Raw genomic sequence first — 20,463 nt, forward strand, 5'->3', positions numbered from 1 at the left:
TCTGTGCTGATACCTGCAGCAGCGTAGGTAGGTCACTGGTTCACCCCTGACTGGTTAGTACTTAATGCTTGTAAAATCCCTCTTTGTAAGGAAAAAGGAGCAACTGGCAGCTAAACACGGTCTCCTGTAACATAGGACAGACAAATGTCATCTCAACAACATGATTGTGCAGTGCAGCCTGTCTGGCTTTGGGCAGCAAAGTCTGAGTTAATCTCTCCTCATCCTGCCTCCCACCCCTTAAATCCCCCCTCGGCCACTTCCCCAGAGAGGGCTCAGGTTTGAAGGTGATGTTGGTGCTGATCTGCTGGCTCTGATAAGGGCTGGGGAGAGCAGCTCTGCTGTGCAGCTGCTCGTGGCCAAGCAGCGTTTGTTCCAGTTTTACACTGGCCCTTTGGTGACTGTGTCTCTTGGCTGCAGGATCACTTGGAAGGGGATCTCCCCAGGCAGCATCACTTCTTTGGATGGATTTTGGTAAACAGGGCTGGTTTTACAACCATGTCCAGGGACAGATTGTCCCAGAGCATCTCCCAGTGCTGGAGAAAGCTGCTTTCCAGCCATCAGCCTTACTAAGAGGTCCACAAGGCTGGCCAGTCTACAGTAATTTGCATTTCTTGGTCAGTTTGACCCTGGCAGGTCAGGAAATCACTATTTCTGTGGATTTGGCAGGAGTAAAATGAAAGGCAGCACCCAGATCTTGCCAAGGGGCTGTGTGAGAGCCTGGCTGGCAATTAGGAGAGCAAGGTCTGTGCCTGCAGGCTGGTGCATGAAGAGATGGGTCCTATTTCCCCTCACCTTGGGACCTGCAGAGGGGGCAGAGGATGGGAGACTGGTGGGTGAAATATGTAATTCTGCCTGGGGCCCCATGTTTTATTTGTTACCTGGGCCCTGTGTGGGTGGGAAGCCTGGCCTGCTGCTGTGCAGAGGAGCCCCTTGTGCTCAATCCTTTCTCCCTTCTGCTTACTTTTTTTTTTAGAAAAACAAGTGGTGAGGTTGCTGCTGGAAGTAGCTTTCCCAAACAATGGCTGTTGGGGCTCCAGAGCTGCTGAGATGTTTGGGTCCAGGTGCACAGCCTCCACTCTCAGTAGAGGTGGGCACAGGAGGAGAGTTATAGACTCTGGAGAAATTAAGGACCCTGCCAAGTGGCACTAGTGCAGGGGAAGCTTGGAGAACTCAGCAGAAGAGGTGTGAGTGGGTTCAAAAAAACAAATAACATCGAGGCTTGGCTCCCCTCTACATCTCCCCAAGAGGACTCTGCAGTTCTGCTTCACCTTCCTGTGGGGGCTTGGATGCTCTTATGCTGTTCATTAGTAAAACCTCTGAGCAGTTCCTACTGCCATGAGTACCCATTAATGCCTCTTCAGGGAGAGGAGAACATTGGGAAAGCAGAAAACCAATCTGAGGGCCCTTTATCTCCTTTTGGTCTGAGAAGTCATGGGCTGAGGTTGGAGGGGAAGAGGGGCCAGGTGGGGGTGCTAGGCATGAAAGCAGCGCCGCGAATATCTGCCGAAGTCTGAGTGCAAAAACATAACCTGATTTGAACTGTTACTTCTTCAAAACTCCCAGGGGAGCTTTAGGGTTATAAACACCTACTCAGTGACCTTCTTTGTGCACATCTCGAGCCAGGTATTCCCACAGCAGAGGGAAAGCCAGCAAAACCTGCACAGATGTCTTTAGCAGCTGCAGCCAGGCTGCCGTAAGCCACCCCTGCTGCTACAGTTTATTAGCACTGCAGGGTCTGTCCCCTGCTCCCCCTTCTCCTTGCCTGCTTGTGTGTACAGTCAGCTGTTAAAGGACACTGACATCACTTTATGGTTTAATTGAATCTCACAAAGGGATCCAAATTGGCTGCCTGAATCTTGTCACTGAGATGCTCATGGAAGAAATAGTAAATCACCAATTCAGCAGATAAAGCTGCAGCTCTGGGCAGAAGGTCCTTGTTGCTGGGGATAGGGAAGTAATTCCTCTTTGCAGAATAATACACTATTAGGGAGATGGCTGAGGGCTATTTTTCCAGGCCACCAGATGCCATCCCAGGTCCAAAGGAAGGGTAACTAAGTTAGACTAACTCCCCAAGGTGGTGTGGCACTCAGTAAGGGGTAAACAGACCTGAGGCAGCATTTTATCTGTAAGTCAGGAGAGCGTTCTGTGTTTTGCACAGGGATTTACAGGGATACAATGGAGAGACGTCCATGTGACTGTTTATTTAGAATGGAATGCAGAATCCCAGGAAAGGCCAGGGATGAACCAGGATGAAGCTTTGCAGTCAGCAGCAATTTCTGAGATTGTTTCTCAGAAAAAAGTAATCTTTGAATGTAGGGAATCAAAAGTTAGGAGGGAATGGAGAGCAAAATGTCCAAAAGCAACAGGGAAGCCCAGAGGGAGAGGATATGACCCTAATGGGAGTGCTAATGCTGTGGCCATGCTACTGACAAATAAAGTAATTGCTGCTCAGGAGGAATGTGAGCCAGTAGAAAACAGCTTTCCACCCAGATGCCAAGAAAAGCAATTAGAACTCGTAAACACCAGTGGCTGACTAAAACCAGGCCCTTAATTAATAGTTTCATTTGAAGGGTAAGGAAATCGTTAAGCACTATTGGTGTCTATTAATTCCCTGCAACACAAACCACAATAGAGTTTTAAGCCTTCTTCCACTGTACAGTGTGTGCAGGAAGGAGCATCCCAGCCCTTGCTTTGTGCAGCTGTGCTCCCTCACCTCACTGACTGCCCCAGAGCCCCGGGATGTGTTGCAGGATAAACAGATCAGACTGTGCTCTAAGTTAGGACATGGTTTTGGGAGTGCTCCATCAGGGCAGGAGAGAAAGTGGATGGGAAATGTGATTTCAGTAAAAAGCTGTACAGAGTACAGGGAGCTGGGGGTCTGGGAGATTTGCATCATATTGTACAGATCCCAGCCACTGAGCCATGGAGAAGGGTGTCAGCCTCTTCTGTCCAGCACAGAGGGTGCTACAGGACTGTCAGTCAAAGGAAGGAGTGGGGGCAGCTACCAGAAATAGGCAGGGCAGGGAGGCATATAAAGCTCCCCACTGTATAAGCAGTGGTGATGCACTGGCAGACCTCTTAAAACCTTCACTAACACCCAGAAACCAAGAGTGTCTAGGAGAGGCCTTTCCAGAGGACACAGCCTTGATTTCACATGTGGGTAAGATGAAGATTTATTGTTGTTTTCTGATTCTTGATTCACTTTTTACACATACTCTTTCCTGAATTAGAGGAGGACCACAGATCTCTTCACAATTTTGCTTTTCAATTTGTTCTACCATCTTCATGTGACTTGGGCACCTCTGCACTGATGCAATGAACAGACTGTAGTAGAGAACAGCAGTCTTTGGTCTTGTGTGTGTTAGACAAACCTGCTAGCACAGCCTGGTGCCCCTCCTTTGTCAGGTTTGTTGCTGTGCTGTGCATAGACACCAGCCCAGCCTTGCTGTAAGCACATCACAATTCCCTTACCCAGCCAGCTGACTGCATACTCAGAGAGTTCATCTTGGCAGTTTATGGCTGACCTGCTATCTTCTTATTAAAAATCAGAATATTAAGTGCCTAGTGCAGCTGTATTTCTGGAGTGAGGAGGAAACTCTTCTAGTGTGGCAAACATCTATGGAAGAGCCTCTCTTCCTCACTGTCAAATCTGCGACAGCTCAAGGAACTTCCCTTTAAGATCACCTACCCTCCCTTCAAATTCAGAGAGTTGGACTAAAGTAGGAGATTTGTCTGAATCTTGTTTTCTCCTGTCAAATGCAACTCAACAGGCTTTTCTAAGCAGAGTGATTTCTTTCAAAACCTGCTGTATGCCATTCAGCCCCAGGAAGGAGGTTCACTGCCTTGTTGCTATGGTACCCTTTCTCTAAAGAGGAAGAAAATAGTTAACTATGCAATATAAGAAACTACAGAGGAATGACAGAATGAGAAATAATAGAAAGGAAGATTCTGCATTTACAATAGAACTGCTGGTTGCTCTGAAATACACCATGTTTACAGGTGAAATACTTGCCCAGAGCATGTTGTATAGTGCCAGGGCTTCTCTGGCAGCAGGGATTTCAGTGAGATGCCCTTTGCTAGGCACTGTGCCTCTACCATCCAGCAAATCCATCCTATAGTCAGTTACTGCTTTCACCTTCCCTGCTTAATGCTCCTGACATATTTCCTTGGCAGAAATTCTGGACAGAGCGGGGACAGTGATAATACATCACAGACCCACAACAAGCTCCTGCTGCTTGTGGATACACAGAAGTACAGTTCAAGACTTAAGTGCTTTGTATCTCCTTGGCAGCATTTCATTATTCCTTGGGCCTACTAACCCCTGCTTGCTTTCCCCACGACCCTGGAAAATCCAGTTTGTGGTGCACAAAGCAGGGCCAAAGAGACTACAAGCATCGAACCTGGCAGGATCCCAGCAGCCCCTTTAGAAAGTAAGGTGCTTTCCTTTGCCAAGAGCAGTGGCAGGTCAGTACAGCTTGGGTGAAACAAAGCACTGCAACAGATCTGTGCCAGGAATCAGGAATGGATCCAGGCTGGTGCTCTGTGAACAGGGAGAGCTGCCTCTCATAGGGCACACGTGAGCCAGGGGGAAGGAATGAGTTACCCCATGCCTTGTTTCCCAATGTGAGCAGTGAGACAAAGAGGGAAGGAAGATGACCTGACCCTGTGCAGTTGTTTACTACAAATGACTACAAGGACATTGAGATCTCAGGCTCTCCTTCTGCCTGACAAGGGCACTAATGGCATGGAGGGCTAGACAAGAGCCACATATGGTGGTAAGAGGAAGAGAGCAGTCGAAAGGAAGTAATAAGCCAAAATACTTCTAGGAACACAGCAGGAATGGCTGTCAAAAGACCAACATTTTAATCAACAAACTTTGTAGACAAGAGGCTTCCCACTAAGGGAATACACAGATTCCTGCTTTCACCAGCAGCTTCTACCTCCTGCATTTTCAAGGCTCAGCATGGTCTTTCCAAGCTTCCCTCAACAAGTATTTCCAGGGAGGGGAGCTTTCCAGAATCAGTCAGAGAAACAACATTCAACTCAGTCCCCGGTGAACTGAGGTTGAAAGCTGTGTGTCCCTTGCACTGCCCCTCACACTCTCCTGGCTTTCCGTGGGCGGCAGCCGTTGTGGGGGACTGGGGTGTTGTCGGTGATGGAGATGATCTCCAAACCTCCCATTGTCAGCCCCTTGATGGCAGCCTGCAACAAAACAGCAGATGACAGCTATCAACACACAGAACGGCAGAGAGGGGGAAAAGCTCAGGGCAAAACAGTTTTGTCCCCCATCTGGAAATCAACTTGTTCAATGCTTCTCAAAAATAAGTAACTCATCCAGAAAACCCAGTTTAAACTTACCTGCTCTAGTCCTTTCTTTAGTATTCCTACTGATTTTCCTACTTTAGCCATAAGAAGCCCCAAATACAGCTTTTATTCTACTTCCAACATGGTATTACTCTAAAATTATAATGACTCTAAAAATTCACTACTGGACACTTGGGTGAGGAATCCTTTATATCAGCTTCAGAAAAACCAAGTTAATTGAAACCAGCCTGAGTTTAGAAAACATCCATGATAGCTGAGAAAATAAAGTATGGAAAAGAAACTCCAACACCTACTTTGCGTCCTGGTCCCAGTCCTTTCACCATGACTCGCACGTGCAATACACCCTTCCCACGTGCTTTCTGTGAAAAGAATAACTGGTTAGTGCTCCTCTGACATAAACTCTGGCTCCCCTGGTGTCTTTCATTTTCATAGTAGTATTTAAGTAAAACTAAAGATTAGGTAGTAATAGATAGAGAAGACATATATAGGGATTACTGCAGAGACATTAAGAGCAAACGAGGCTGGGCCATGGCAGTTCAAGAGAACTTCTGTGCTAGACTGTGAGTTCTGCACACAGAGAAAGCTCTCAAATCAAACTATCTGTGACCTAAAGCCAGAGCAAAAAAGGACATATCCATGGATACGTGACTGAAGTGGCAAGGGACTAACAATGACTAATTCTAAGTCGTTTTCCCTTCTCTAATGTGGCGACTTCTCCCCTGCGAGCAGTGGATTCTTTCTGGAGGGTAAATGAGAAGACCAGGCAAGCTTTAGATTTGCTGTGCAGGAGTCCACACCTCCGGGGCAAAAATTCTAGGGGCTTTCAAATTGGAAATGAAGAACTGCTGTACAGCACAGCCCTGCTGCCACCACGTGGAGGGAGCCACCTCTGGCTCTCTTTCTCATTGTGCTCTGGTGCAATTAAGGTACTAACTACTTCAACAGTGACAGAATCAATCTGTCCAAGCACTGCTACGCAGCTATTATGAGGCTCCAACGAGCACAGATTAATAGTGAAGATGTTCTTATACCCCTCTGAGTCAACCACAATAAGCTGTTGGCCAGCAGTGGCACCAAACTCCTCTGGCATGAAAGGCTGAAGCGAGTTCCACCTCATTTAGGGTAAGGATTTTCAGTTTAACCTTGCCTCATTCTGCTGTAATGAGGACCGTGAAACAGCCAGCCTCATCTCCTCCACCTGGACACCCACATGGTTTTTTTCAGAAAGAGTGACAATAAATGACATGCAGCTGGAATGAACAGGTGCAAGAACATCACTTTCTCTGACTGGAACTGCTGGCTGGAGCTCAGTTCTGTGGCAGAGAGCAGATATAAAATATCCAGACAATAACTACAGCTACTTCTCAGTCCCCTAAGGTGCAAAACTTGAACTGCTGCTGATTCAGGGGCTACATTCCCCAAATGACTAAGAAATGTTCACTTAGGAAAACAGGAGGCTGTGCAGACTGGTGCTAGGGAAGGACAGGCTCCAAGTTACAATCACCCATTTCCAATCACAACCGGCACAGCTCAGCTCCCACTTGGGGCATTTGTAACAGCTCTTTCAATTACACTCTGTGTGCAAATGAAACTCCAGCACCACAGCACTGCCTGCGAGCCAGGCCTGTGCCCAGGGGCAGGCAGGCAGAGCTCCCCTCTCGAGGTGGGGATCACAGTGGGCACTCACCACTGCTGCTGCCATGGCTGCAGTCTGTGCTGCAATGGCTGTGCCCTTCTTGGCGTTCTGGAAGCCCTCTGTGCCGCAGGACGTGCGGGAGAACGGCTGGTTGTCAAAGCTCACCACCTGGATGTGTGTGCTGCAGAGGGACAGGGGCAGAGGGAAGAAGCAAGCTGGAACAAAGCTTTATTCTCCAGTTTCTCACTTACAGGCATAATTGACTTCTGTCTCTCTTTCAAAGTACCCCATTCAAACCCACTGCAGAGACCACCCAGCAGTGACCTGGTCATCTTATAGACCCTGGCAGAACCTTTCTGGAGAAGGTGTGCTTTATCTCACTCAGCCCTTTCAGATCCACCTCTCACTGCATTTTATCTCTTCTATTTAAAAAAATGCACAAGATACTTCTAGAACTTCAAAGAGCCATAAGCAGTAACATATCACAGGAGCAATCACTGATGAAACACAACTGTCTCATGGAGAATATGATAATTTTTTCAACACCTGCACAGAAATAGTGCTAGACCATGGGCTGGAAGTAACCTGCTGTTAAAATTATTGGCATCTGATTATTCATATCAGAATGTAATCACAATATATAAAAACAATCTCACTGCTTTTAAAACACTCCAAGAACAGGTATGCTCCTTGAACACCACTGAGGTTTAAATCAGTATCATCTTCCCAGCCATGAACAGCATTCCCTTGGCCGTTTCCCTTTGAGCCTTTAGATCAAAATGATGACAGGCCAAACCCCGGGTTCGAAGCTTTGATTTCACACGAGAGCAGGAATGGAGGAGCTCATTTCCTTACTTGTTGTACGTTGCTTTGATGTGAGCTATCGGTACCTCTTCATAAATCTTGCCATCCCATCTCATGGAGTTCCTCTGCAGGATTAAAGAGCTGAGGAGCGAAGTTAGAGTTGTCAGGCCTCGCTCTTTAAATATTACAAAGTTTCATTTCATATCGGGAAATAAAGAAAGAAGGGAGCAAACCTCCGAAAAACACAAGCTGCGTTTCTGATTGAGTCAAGCGGCTCCCTCCCCTTCCTCGGCTGAAAACCCACCGAAGGCGATAAAACCTCGCAGCAAGAGGCAGATGGCAGCGCCCTCCCGGCGCGGCCTGGCCTCGGCTCTCACCTCTGCTCGGTCGCGCTCTGCTTCTCCGTCTCCTTGGCAGCCGCCCCCGCCGCGTCCTGCAGCCTCGGGGGGCCGGAGCGGAGCCCGCGGCACAGGGCGGCGGCGCGGCCCCTGAGGAGACAACAGCGGCTGAGCGCTGGGCAACAGCGGGCAGCCCCCAGCGACCACTCCGCAGCGAGGGGAACCCTCCCCGCTGTCCCCTCGCTGTCCCCCCGCTCCCCAGAGCCCGTCCCGCCCTCTCCGCTCACCCCCAGCCCAGCACGCGTAGCCCGGCCAGCGCCATGGCCGCGCTCATGGCGGCGCTCGGCCCGCGCCGGGGAGCGGCCGCCGCGGAGCACGCCGGGAGCGAGGAGGGGACATGGCGGGGCATTGTGGGGCGCGGGCCATGGCGGCGCCGCTGCGGCCGCGGGCGGCGGACAGCGCTCGCTGGGTTTGTAGCGCTGCCGCGCGGCGCCCCTGGAGGCTTTTTGGGGCCATGTGCTTGTTGAGGCTTCCCCGAATCACGCAGCCGCTGGAAAAGGAGGAGGAAGAGGTGGCGGCGCTCATGGAGCAGGTAGAGGGGGATGTGTGTGTGTGGATGGGGAAATGGCGCCTTCAGTCTGAGGCGTGAGGGGAGAGGAACATCAGGGGCTGGTGGCCTCGCACACACCGTGTGTGATGTTGCTCCCCGAGTGCTCTGCGTGCGATTTACACCACATCTCATGGGTGTTAGAGGTGTCCCCATGGTCGTCTCCATGGTGTTGGTGTCCCTCTCACACGCCCCATTCAACCTCAGGAAATTCCTATTGCCTTACTTTCCTGAATTGGAAATAATTTAATTCTGTTTGCTAATACTTATAGTGCTTGTGGCTTAAGAATTCTTTATGTTGCTTTTCTAGATAGAGCTGGAGAGGAGCCTCTATTCAGATCATGAAATGCGTAAGCTGGAGGAGGAGGAGCAGCTCAAGAAGAAGATGGAAGGCTCGTATGACGAGGATGAAGCTCCTGGCAAGACGGTCATCATGGCTCAAGACCTAGAGGAGAAGTGGGAGCAGAAGTTTCTGCGGTTCAAAGCTGCTCCACGGATAACAGGTACAGCCTGGAGTTCGTGGTGGGTGAGGACACCCAGATTGTTTGCCAGAGTACAATTCAGTAGAAGGAAGGCATTTTTGGGTCTCTTTTTTTGTTTGCTTTAGAGAGAGTCTTGACTCTGTGGCAGCACATGTGCAGTTAACTGTTTGACAGGGAAATCAGTGTTCCCATGCTGCAAAAAAGTGTGTTTTCACCAGGGCAAAATGATGAACATAGATGTGGTTTCCAGACAAGAGGAATGTTTGTTCATTTGGTTCCCAAGCTCTGCTTAGTGCTCTTGACTTTTGTGAAGGTAGAGATCTAGGCTGCTTGTTATAGAGTCCTTTTGGATAGGAAAACAGCAGCTGAATCCTGCAATGACTTCTACAGTAACTGAGAGCATTCCTGTCTAGATTTCTGTCATATTCCATGTACCCACATCTGTGTATTGTTTCTGGGTGTGAGGCACAGAGGGCTGATAACCAAGGGAGTCAGAGCATGTTGCCAGGAGACTTTGTTTCCAGCATGTGTTGGTTTTTGGCAGATGCTGACAAAAGCAACGATCGAACGTCGTTGAACAGGAAGCTGGACAGCAACCTGATGCTTCTGGTGAAACAGAAAATTGGTAACCAGGAGCTGTGGCTCCTGCCTCAAGTGGAGTGGCAGCCTGGAGAGACACTACGGAGCACGGCTGAGCGAGCCATGGCTATGTTTTTGGGTGTGTAGCTTGACCCTCCCTCTTGTTTGTCCCAGTGGTTTTCTTCCAGTGCCCTGTCTGAGGGATATTTGTCATCTGCTGTAGTGAAATCTTCTCCCATCTGCTGGGAAAAGGCACATCGTGGCAGAGGGCTGGCACACTGGGAGTTGGGATCTCTGGCTGCCAGCAGCAGCAGTGCCATATCTGGCCATCATGGGCCATTTGGGGGTCTCACCAGACACCCCTGAATGTCTGGCATTGCTTTGGGCTTCTCTTTCCCTGTTGTTGCCCTGTAGTAGCTTTTGTGGCAGATGGGTGATGAAGGCAAACACGTGTACTTGCTTTTCACTCGAAATTGGCAAAGCTGGATACCCTCCCCTTCCTCCCGCTCCCACTCTCAGAGGACTCTCTGGTCTGCCAATGAGCTGTTTTTTCATGAGAAAAAACCACATTTTTTTCACAGTTGTCAGTATTTCTGCCAAAGAGGGAATAGTCAGTCTGAACCACATACAAGGAATGGGTTATACAGTGTTGTTGTTATACAGGGGAGCAGTTATTGTTGTTCTATGTTCTTATGTCTTACTCTCTTTCTCTTGCATTGCTGGCTTCTTGCAGGAGATCACATTCAAGCCAAAGTCCTGGGGAATGCACCATATGGGATTTACAAGTATAAATTCCCCAGGGCCATCAGAACTGAGAATAACGTGGGAGCCAAAGTCTTCTTCTTCAAAGCCTTCCTCCAAAGCAGTGATTTGTCCCAGGCAAAGCTGAAGGCAGATTACCTGTGGGTCACAAAGAAGGAGCTGGGAGATTACCTGCAGTCAGAATACCTGAAAAAAGTCAATAGATTCCTCCTGGACTTGTGAGCAATGGCCTGTGCTCCAGCAGATGGGGAAGGTGTGGGACGTGGCTCCAGGGAGGAGCACGGCTGCTGCTTTGCATGGTCTGGGTGTAGGAGATGTTCAGTTGGGCTCTGGAGGATAATTTGCCTTTGCCTTATTTCCCAGTTCTCTTCACTGGCCCTGTACTGAATAAATATTAAAATTTATACTCAGAAGTGAAGCTTTCCTGAGGGAGTTCTTTGCTCTTGTTGAATTCTCCTCCTCCACCTCTTCTGGAAATGTGTGTTGTGATCCTTTCCTCTCCCAAGAGTGTGGTTCCCTGGGGCTGTGCTACCCAGAAGGTTTGCTTTCCTCTCCAGACTCCTGCCACAGGCTCAGCCTCAAAGGGTTTCTCCTTGCTGTAGCTTATGCTTATCACTGGTCCCTGCTCTCTGATAAGAGCAGCACTGGAGGGTTATCTGTGTGTCCAGGTGGGAACAGACTCTTCTGAACAGCAGCCAGGACAAGATGCGTTTCTGGGGAGATGTAAGCAGGGATATTCACAGCTTATTAACTTCTGGTGTTAGCTGCCTCTGGCCTGGAGTCTGTGATGCACAGTGGCTGTGGAGGACACGGATCCATGAGGAATGGGCAGCTGCCTTCCCACTCACACTGCCTCCCTGTGAGCCTCAGGTTACAGCAACAGACACTGAGGGAGGATAACAGCAACAGCAGCTGCTCTCTCTCTGGGCTTGAGGCTCATTTTTCCTGGGAGGGGAAGGTGCTTTAGCATTGCTGTCTCATGGGAGTGGCCTCAGAGGTGTCTCTAGGGAGTTCTTGGCTCCCATTCCCACTGCATCAGGCCAGCACTGCTAACCAGCACAGCTGGTTCTGCCTCAGGTAGCCTGACCCTATTACCCCAATTTCTTTATTAGAAGATCTGTCCTGGGCTTATCTTGGTCCTCTGGGGCTGGTTCTGTTGTTGGAGGTTTTTTCTGGTTGTAAATGTTGCTGTTCAGTAGTCAAGAGTGCTGCTGGACCTCGCAGGGAATGAGCTTCCTCCAGCAGCAGGGAGAGAGGGAGGAAATAACTGTCATAAATCATCCAGAGAGAGTTTGGACTCCAGAGGTGGAACTGGAGATTGCTGTATGTACTTTATCAATCCTTTGGGAGCTGTTGAGCTCCAGGCTTCAAATTAAAGTTATCCTTAATCACTCTGCAAGACACTGGGGTGGAGGGTAGCACAGCAGCCTTCTATTTTCCAATGCTGGACAGTCTGGGAGCTGCTGGTTTGTTATAAATTACCAACAAAACTTGGCTCCTGGAAGCATCCTCACAGGCCTGGCAGGGAGGCTGAGTCTGCAGCAGGGAGCAGTGGCAAAGAGGAAATAAATGTGGAGCAGAACATGTGCCTGAAAACCTGCAGAGTTTTGGCTGCTCTCTGAGGTCAGCACTGCTGAAGGGAGCCCTATTGCCTTCTCCAGGACTGGAAGCTCCTGAAGCAGGAGGAGGTGGGTCCTTTTCTCAGGCTGTGCACCTCCTGTGGGAGATGTGGGTGCAGTCAGTACAGGTTTTCTCAGCCACTCTTGTTTCAGGCTGTCCCTGGCTCCAGAAGATGCAGCTGAGGCCTTGTGGCCACAGGTTTAAGGCATGCCCTTAGCTAAAGAGTCTGCCCTGTTTCCCACACCAAGGCAGGTTTTGTATTGCTGGGACAAAACTTTCAAAGCATAGAAAATGCTGTTTAATCTGTGCTTGCTCCCAAAAGACGAAGGACAAATGAAAGAAAAGGCTGTACTGAGACCTCGCTGATCTTCAGACCCAGGCAGTTCCTATTTCTGGATTACTCAGGCTGCAAGTCTTTGGGCATTGTCTGTGCTGAGAGATGTGTAGCTCCTTCAGCAGTGGAAAGGTCAGAATCAACAGCATCCTTCATTTTTTAATGTTTTTTCCTTGTCCTCAGACCTTCTCACAGGTAGCATGTGTGTGAGAAGCTTGGTCTTTTCTGAAAGCTGAAAGTGTTTTCTCATCACCTGAAATAAAAGCTCTGCTTGCAACTTTTGTGGGAACAGCACCATCTATTTATTTATTTAAATTATTTTTATTTTTCCTGTAGTTGATTTTATTTAAAGTCACTCAGCCAATTGCTGCAAACAATCACAAATCCTGCAACTCAGAGGCTTTTGCTCAGTTCTCCTGTGTGGTCTCTTTTCTTCCCAGCTTTGGGAAGAGGGAAGCTGGAGGATCCTAGAGGATGGTTTCCATCTTCTCATTTTCTCTACTCCCAAACTCCTGCAGCAGGTCACTGAGGCTGTTCTTTTCCTTTGGGAGCTTGGTGGCTGCAGGCTGTCTTTCCGCTCAGCATGAAGCCTATTCCCATACTCAGAGCTGCAAAAGTCTGAGCAGGCTGGTGGTAACTGCTGAAAAGGCAGCACAAAGCCTGAGAGCCTCTTCTGAGAGAGCAGAAGGAACCTGTGGAGTTGTGGCTGTGTGAGAGCTGCTGCAGTCCAGCACAAAGAGCAGGGGGAGCATTTTACTTCTGTTGAAACACAAAACTTTCCCTTTGCAGATTTGATGGAGAGCCACCAGAGTTTGTTTGGGTGTTGAGGGAGGCTGGAGCTTGTTTGCACTCAAACCCTGGAGGTCTTTTCTCACCTTGACAAAGTCCCCCTCACATGAAATCTCTGCCAGAACCTGAGGCTGCACCAAGTGCCTGGGAAAGAAACTGAGTTTGTTGTGGCTCTTCAGTGCAAGGCAGGGTGAGATCAGTTGAAGAGCTCTCCTGTGAAGAAGGGTGCACTGCAGAGAGGAGTTTTGGAAAGGACCCATAACTCCTCGCTTTCAGAGCAGCAATATGAGGCTTATCTAAGCAGTCCCAGGTAAGATCCGTGCTGCTGTTACCCACTCCTGAGTGTGCACACCAGAGAGGAGCCTCCTGACTGCTCAGGCTGTGGAGGCTTTCTGCTTCTCAAAGCCATTTTTGGCATAGGATGCTTCCATTCTTAAGGGTCATAACACAAAAAGCCTCATCCTTTCTGTCTCCAAGGGGGAAGGAAGCACCTGAAGATGTCCTGGCCCTGGTGTGATGCAGTCCAGCAGCTGTTGCTAAAAGTCTCCAGTAGAAGACACAAATGGAAGGAGCAGTTGCATTCTAAAGCACTGGCATCTAAGCTATTGCTTAAACCACCACGTTAGAAGAGAGAGCTGAGGGTTTTCTTTGTAGCAAGTTGACACTAGCCCTCCCTTCCAGTGGAGAAGAAATAACAAGTCCTAATAAAAACACTTCTCAGCTTCACAGATACAGTTTTCCTTTATTTTTACAAAATTGTTCCCTAGCTGAAATCCCTCCTTGTCTGTGTAAGTTTTGGGGGTTGGTGCTCTCTAAGCAGAGCCCTGCTCGTGTGTTTTGTGGTAGTTTGAACTGTTCAGAACCTCACACTTTCCCACATAATGGGAAGCTGCTGTCTGTTGCTCCTTCTGGCTCCTTCATTGCCCCAAGCAATGAAAGTCTTCAGAATTGGGAAGATAAATACATGTGGAGCCAGGAGAGGTCTTTGGAGCTGCAGGCTACACCTCTTCCTGCTCTCTGAAAACCTGTAGGAGGAGAGATGCTATTCTCCCAAATACAACCAAGAGCAGGGATGCATGCTGGGGGTGCAGGTAGCATCCTGAGGCATCCCTGGCTGCCAGGCCAGGGGTGAGCTGGCTCAGGGACAATGGGAACTGTGCTGTCCCAGCTGCTGCAGCCTTTGGGCTCACTCCATGTCCGGGAGGATGAATCATCTCCAGCAGCATCAGTCCCTTTGCCTTTATATTCAAGCTCCCATTCTTGTGCTGGAAGGGATCTCTCTCTTTGGAAGGAATTTTTGTGCAGGTGCTGCTGTTTCCTGCTGTTGCTCTGCTGCCTGCAGGGGATGCAGCATGGTCTGCTCTGCTCTGGCAGCCCAGAGACCCAGCAGAAAGTTGTGTGGGAAATCTGCTTGAGATCACCAGTGGCACAAGTGGACTAGATCCCATCCTTTTGTTTTTGGGGGCACCTTTTCTTCCCTTTTCTTGTGAAACCCCTGTGGGTTGGTATAACCAGCATGTTGGAAAGACACAGGAGTGGGGCAGTCAGGAGGCAAGGCTTGAGTGAATCTCTGCAAAAGCAAGAACGAATATAACATAAGGGGTACTGCTGGGAAACTTGGACTCAGAGTCAGATTTCCCCAGAAGCTTTGTTGATACTTCGCAATCCTTGACATCCATCCCTCTAAAAGGAAAGCCTGGAATTTGTGAGGTGAGTGTGAAATGCTGACAGCAGGAACCCCTTCAGGTAGTTCCAGCTACAGCTTTGCTGTCAAGGCTACTTTTCCCTATCCGATCTTGTGGGGTACAAAATCCTTTGTCAGGACTTCATAAGCAATGCTTGAAGACCCAGGGGCATTTCTCAATTGAATTATGAAGTGCCTTTCAGCAATAAAGCTTCAAAACTGAGGCACAGCAATGAAGCCTCTATGGAGAGAATGCAGGGCTTTAAGACTCACCATCACAGCCCACTCCAGGATCAGGACTGTGCATTGCCAGCAACTGGCTCTTTACCTGGCTGCTGAATATCCAATTTCATAATTAACCAATGCAAAAGTTGGGGAAAAGATTTTTTCAGCTAACAGTTTGAATTTTAAGCTGAATTCTGTTGGAGCTTAAGGTGAGAGTTGATATTGAAGGCAGATCATCTTCTGAGGGGCTGCTCTTCCTCTCAGGCATCTGGGCAGAGGGAGATTGGGGACATCATGACATGAGGCATGGGCCAGCACTGCTGCTGCCTGCCGGCTTTCTGCTCCCTCTCATCTATCAAAGTAATTATACCCATTACATTTCTCCTTTCAGGTTTTACCCTCCCAAATGTTATTCCTCAGCAGTAAACCTGTGGGGTGAGTGAATTATTGGGGAAAAAACCTAGGTATAATCCAGGTTTAATGGGCACATAGAAAAACCACACTGGGTTTGGAGGGTGGCTCAGCCAGCGTCCTGCTTCTGCAGGCAAATAGAAATTTATCTTGATGTGTGTATATATCTAGTTTCGTGATCTGTGAGCTCTTAATAATTGGTTTGGTGACCTGCTGGTAGTATTCTCTCTATGTAGAGCTTTCCCCAGCCCCCAGTTAATATAATGGGTCACAAATCCCATTTACTTTTGAATTCTGAGTAATCCTTTTGTTAATGTTGCCTATTGCTTTTCTGGAAGCACTGGAGGAAACTGGAGCCATGTGCTAATCAGTAAATCTGGTTCTGCGGGTTCCGAAGCTGCTGCCCTGCCCCGCCTGCCCTTTCCAAATGCCTGGTGCAGCCCAGTTTGTGTCAGACCCAAAGCTCCCCTCTGCAGAACAGCAATTGCTTCCCAAGCTGGGAAGTGGCAGGGCTTCAAGTGGCACAGGCTGCACATGTTGGATGAGCTTGAGGGAAGAGGGATCTGGTGGGGAGTGGGCAGCCAAGATGAAAGGGGTTTAGAGAGGAGGGAAATTGGGTGTTCAGGGTGTTTGATCCCAGCAGTGCCCTGCATGGAGGGGCAGTGAGTCCCCCATTTTAGGGGATGGGACCCATGGGGACCCACTTTTCAGCCTCTGCTCCCTGCTCCATCAGCACTCACAGCTCAACATCCAGTCTTGTCCCTCCTTAGGTAATGTGTTGGAGCAGACAGTGCCTTCCACCAGAATGCTGGGGGCTTCAGGGCTAGCAGAGGCAGGAGGCAGTGAGTGAGATGGGCATTACCTGTCCCAGGTCTTTCTGGATTTCATATCCCTTAATTTTCTCTGCCTGCAAATAGGATTATAGCTGTCTTGCCTGTTCTGTCCTTGTGGGTAGGTAGTTATCTGAACCCTCTCAGAGGAACAAGAAGCTGCCAGACACCCCCTAAGGTGATTCCAGGTACACCCCTGCTGAAGGAAGGAAGGGAGAGCATCAGCTCCCGAGATTGCCTGAAGACAAAGTTAAAATCACCAGCTACAGGGGCTTGTCAGGGACTGTGTTCCTGCTGCAGTGGTTGCCCATGGATTGAACTGGGTGGGAATCTTCAGAGGTATGTCCAAGCACCAGAATATTCCAAGTCATAAAGTCGGTGTTTCTTGATTACTTTTGTTTGTTTTCTGATTTTCTCCAAGTTTTCAGTCTCCTGCACAGCTGATAAGCCTCACCCTTCACCCTTTTCCCTCATGCTTCCATTTGTCTCCCTATTTTTAGCCCGTCTGTGGCACTCTTCACACAATGCCTGTGTGCACTGCTTTGATCAGAGCTGCTGACGATGATGACATGACCCTGAAGGCAGCAGCTTGCAGCAAGTCAAGCTGTGTTGTATTTAGTTAGCTTCTTGTAGCTGGGCATGGTGTCACAACCCAGGCAGGCACACAGCATCACCTCTCCTCACTCCCATGCTGTTTTCCTTGATAGTTCCCACCAGGACTTGGGCTATTTGACTCCAAACCCATTCCCTGGCTCTGGCCCAGAGTGAGGAGCGTGGCAGGGAATTATCAGTGCTGGGAGCTTGATGCTCAAATGTCACTGGCTCTAATCTAAGAGCTAAATTCCCCTGAGCATGGAGGTGGATGCTGCTTGCTGCCTGTGAAACAGCTCAGTGCTAGGCACTAGATGGCAGGCAGTGACTGGGAAATCCTTCCAGTGGAGTTTTATTTCCCTTTCCCCTTAAAACAACCTCCTGCTCTAGCTCTGGCTCACTCCAGCGTGGGAACCTGGAGCACGGAATAAGGATCAACAGTTTTTAACTGCTGCGTTCAAGCTTGTACCTCTCATGTTGAAGGATCCCAGTGATTGGCAGATGGTTGTCTTTGCTCCACTGAGGCTTCACAAGAAGCAGGAGAGTCCAAGGAGCTTCTAGTTCAGGGAAAAGAGGCAGGGAGCAGGCAGGCAGCATGTGAGAATAGAGGGTGGATGGAGGGCAGGTGCTGAGGTCTGCCCAGGGCACTGTGCAGGGGTTAGGGAGGGATAGGGGTGCATCCATATGGAACAGGGATAGAGGCAAAAAAATGATTGTGTGTGTTTGATGCAAAGAAGGGAGAGTCAAGCAATCCCTAAGGATGAATTTCCTATAAGCCTAGTTGTGCAGCAGTTGCTTTGGAGAGGGCAGCGTTGAGGTTTCAGCCACATGCTGTCCCTCACCTTGTGAGGGGGAGGGTGGTCACCAGACTCTGGCTGGGGGGCTTAGTCACTGGGGAGGGCCTGATCCTCTCTCCAGGCTGGCACAGCATGCCTTTGATTTACTTGGGCTGGGCTTGGGGGTTTAATCCCAAAAGTACTCATAAAAGTGGACTCACCTAGAAGAATATATGTATGCCCTACTCTACCCCAGTGATGCAGCCTCATGTGCTCCCATGCACTGTTGGAGGCAGGAGTGCCAAATCCCTTCTTTATTGGCCAGGGGTCTATATTCATGTCCCAGCATGTCCCTGGAGCCTGCTGTGTGCTGCTCCCACCTCTGTGGAGCTCAGGACAAGGCAGCACCCGTGGTGCCAGGTGCCTGGCTGTCCTGTTCCCAGGCACCAGCACAGAGCCACAGCCCCTGTGCCACACTCTGGGTGTTGTAGGTCCTCTGTAAGCACCTTCCAACAAAAAGGGGATTATCTTTAGCTTGTTAGAGTCCTTGCAGGAAGGGAGAATAAGGCTCTTTGCTCTGAAACGTTCTCTTCCTTGGGATTACAAGATAATGCATATGAAACGGCATTAGCTCAGCCAGGTTTATGGATTATTTGAAAATCAAATTCTTTTAATCTCATCCACCATCTGGCACCAGCATAACAGCCAGCAGCCAGCTCGCTGCCGCTCCCACCCTGCCTGTGTTGGAGGCACTGAAAGTGTCACAGCCACGGAGGGGACACCAGCATCCCTGGCTGTCACCCTGCATCCTGGCACCAGCACCCAGCCCTGCCTTGTCCTGATTTCTTCCCCAGACAGCGCGGAGGGAACGTGTCTCTGAGGAGCTGGAGGGAGGCCTTGGCACGCACTGGGAATGAACAGACGGACGAGGAACGTTTCACTGCTTGTGCCTGTGTGACCATGAGGCTCAAAGCCAGAGGGGTTCCCTGGCCTTGGATGAAGGTTAAGGTCAGAGCAGGGGAATTGCCAGTCCTACTGATGTGATTTGCAGTGATCTCCTGGCTGGGCAGGGAGGGATGAGGGTGCAGGATGCTGACGCAGAGTTTTTTCTGGGGAGGTCGTGGTTCCTTGTGGATATTAACTGGGAGCTGCCAGGTGCATCTGTGCCCAGTGGTGGGGCTGGAGGCTTCATGGGTACCAGAGAGGCAGGGAGCACTTGTGCTGCCTGCCAGGGGCAGTACAAGCAGGAATGCTGTCCCCGAGGGGCACGGCAGGGTGGGACAGCCTGTCAGAGGTGCAGCATGGAGCACTTGTGAGGCACTGCCATGGACAGCACCACAGAGCCCAACCTGGCTCCCTCTCCCTGGATCACAGGTCAAGGAACAGAAGGGACTGGAGGGTGGTGAGGGATCCCTGTGGGAAGCTGGAGCTACCAGAACTGGGGATGAGTGAGTGAGTGAGTGGCGTGTGCTGGACACTGTCCTCCCCACTCCATCTCCACATCTGATTTTTCAGATGCCAAGCCAGCTGGGCTGCAGAGCTGCTTGGCTCTCCTGTTTTTGGTTTCTGTGCTGAGCCTCAATACAACCATCCATCTTCTCCTGTCTCCTCCAGAACACTTCTGTACCTACTACCAAGGAGCGCTCTAATCCCAGTACCCATTTAACATGAATAAAAAGCCTTCTGGGACAATAGGTCACGGTTATACAATTTAGCTCAAGTAGAGAAAAGGCCTTTATGGCTGTGAATACATGAATACTTAAAATATATATATAACATTGGTTAACATCAGGACTTATAAGCATAATATATATATATAGCACTGGGCAACAGTCTGTGCCTTGACTCCCTCCACAGAAGGCTGTAGCTGTTCTACCTGTCAGCTCTGGCCCAGTGACTCTTCATGGCTGGAGTCAAAATTTGCCCTGCTGCCCATTTTTTGCAGGGCTTTTGGTGTGGTGAGCCGTTGTTACAGGCAGGGAGTCTGTGACTGCTGCTTGGTGGGGATCAGGATGAGGAAGGTGAGAACACAGCCCCTCTGTGCACAGGTAAAAATGCACACAGAACCAGGCTGGTAGCTGCTGTGCCATGCAGCAATTTGCTCCCATGCTTTGTGTGCCCTGAAGACAGTTGCATGCAAATAAAAAAAAAAAAAAGAAGAAAAACAAAAAAAAAAAAAATGAATAGCTTTAAAGAAAAGAAATTGTCATTTCTGTAGGTAATTAATTACTAATTATACAATCTCGGCATTGTCTGTATCATTACAATTACTTGGTTTTTCAATACATTGTAGCTTTAATTAAATAAACCCTTAGATTCTTCTTTTTTCTCCTCCTCTCTAACACAAAGTAATTTTTTTTTAGTGCCAAAGAATAAATAAATTAATTGTGTCATTAGTGACTTTTACATTGTCACTCCTGAAAAGGTTATTTCCAGGTTGTTTGTATGAAGGGGCTGTAGAACGGTTGTGAAATATTGTTTGATACCAAGGCTCCTGGGAATTACCTGTCTGTGACTGGGGATGCTGGTGGAGAAATCTGGGGAGATTTGCCAGTGCTGGGGCACAAATGGCAAGAAGGGGATGCTAGGGCTGGATGGTGGATGCTGTCAAGCACTGCTTGTTATCCCCTTGCTTATTTGCATGTTTGTGAATAAATATATTTAATTTTG

General features: G+C 49.1%; 2 protein-coding genes across 2 annotated transcripts; one reads left to right on the forward strand and one right to left on the reverse strand.

The window, feature by feature from the left end:
- Positions 1 to 4,840: 4,840 nt before the first annotated feature.
- MRPS11 (mitochondrial ribosomal protein S11) lies at positions 4,841 to 8,461 on the reverse strand. The gene is made up of 6 exons (XM_030955497.1): positions 8,391 to 8,461; positions 8,143 to 8,253; positions 7,817 to 7,906; positions 7,013 to 7,142; positions 5,619 to 5,684; positions 4,841 to 5,202 (listed from the first exon to the last, which is right to left on the reverse strand). The coding sequence occupies exons 1-6, from the start codon at positions 8,435 to 8,437 to the stop codon at positions 5,095 to 5,097; spliced, it is 552 nt and encodes a 183-aa protein (XP_030811357.1). The 5' UTR covers positions 8,438 to 8,461; the 3' UTR covers positions 4,841 to 5,094.
- Positions 8,462 to 8,497: 36 nt separating this feature from the next.
- Positions 8,498 to 10,951, forward strand: MRPL46 (mitochondrial ribosomal protein L46). The gene is made up of 4 exons (XM_030955496.1): positions 8,498 to 8,695; positions 9,021 to 9,213; positions 9,737 to 9,910; positions 10,505 to 10,951. Exons 1-4 carry the CDS (start codon positions 8,501 to 8,503, stop codon positions 10,753 to 10,755), a joined length of 813 nt encoding a protein of 270 aa, XP_030811356.1. The 5' UTR covers positions 8,498 to 8,500; the 3' UTR covers positions 10,756 to 10,951.
- The last annotated feature ends 9,512 nt before the right edge of the window (positions 10,952 to 20,463 follow it).

This window comes from Camarhynchus parvulus, chromosome 10, assembly GCF_901933205.1.
Source record: "Camarhynchus parvulus chromosome 10, STF_HiC, whole genome shotgun sequence".
Lineage (NCBI taxonomy): Eukaryota > Metazoa > Chordata > Aves > Passeriformes > Thraupidae > Camarhynchus > Camarhynchus parvulus.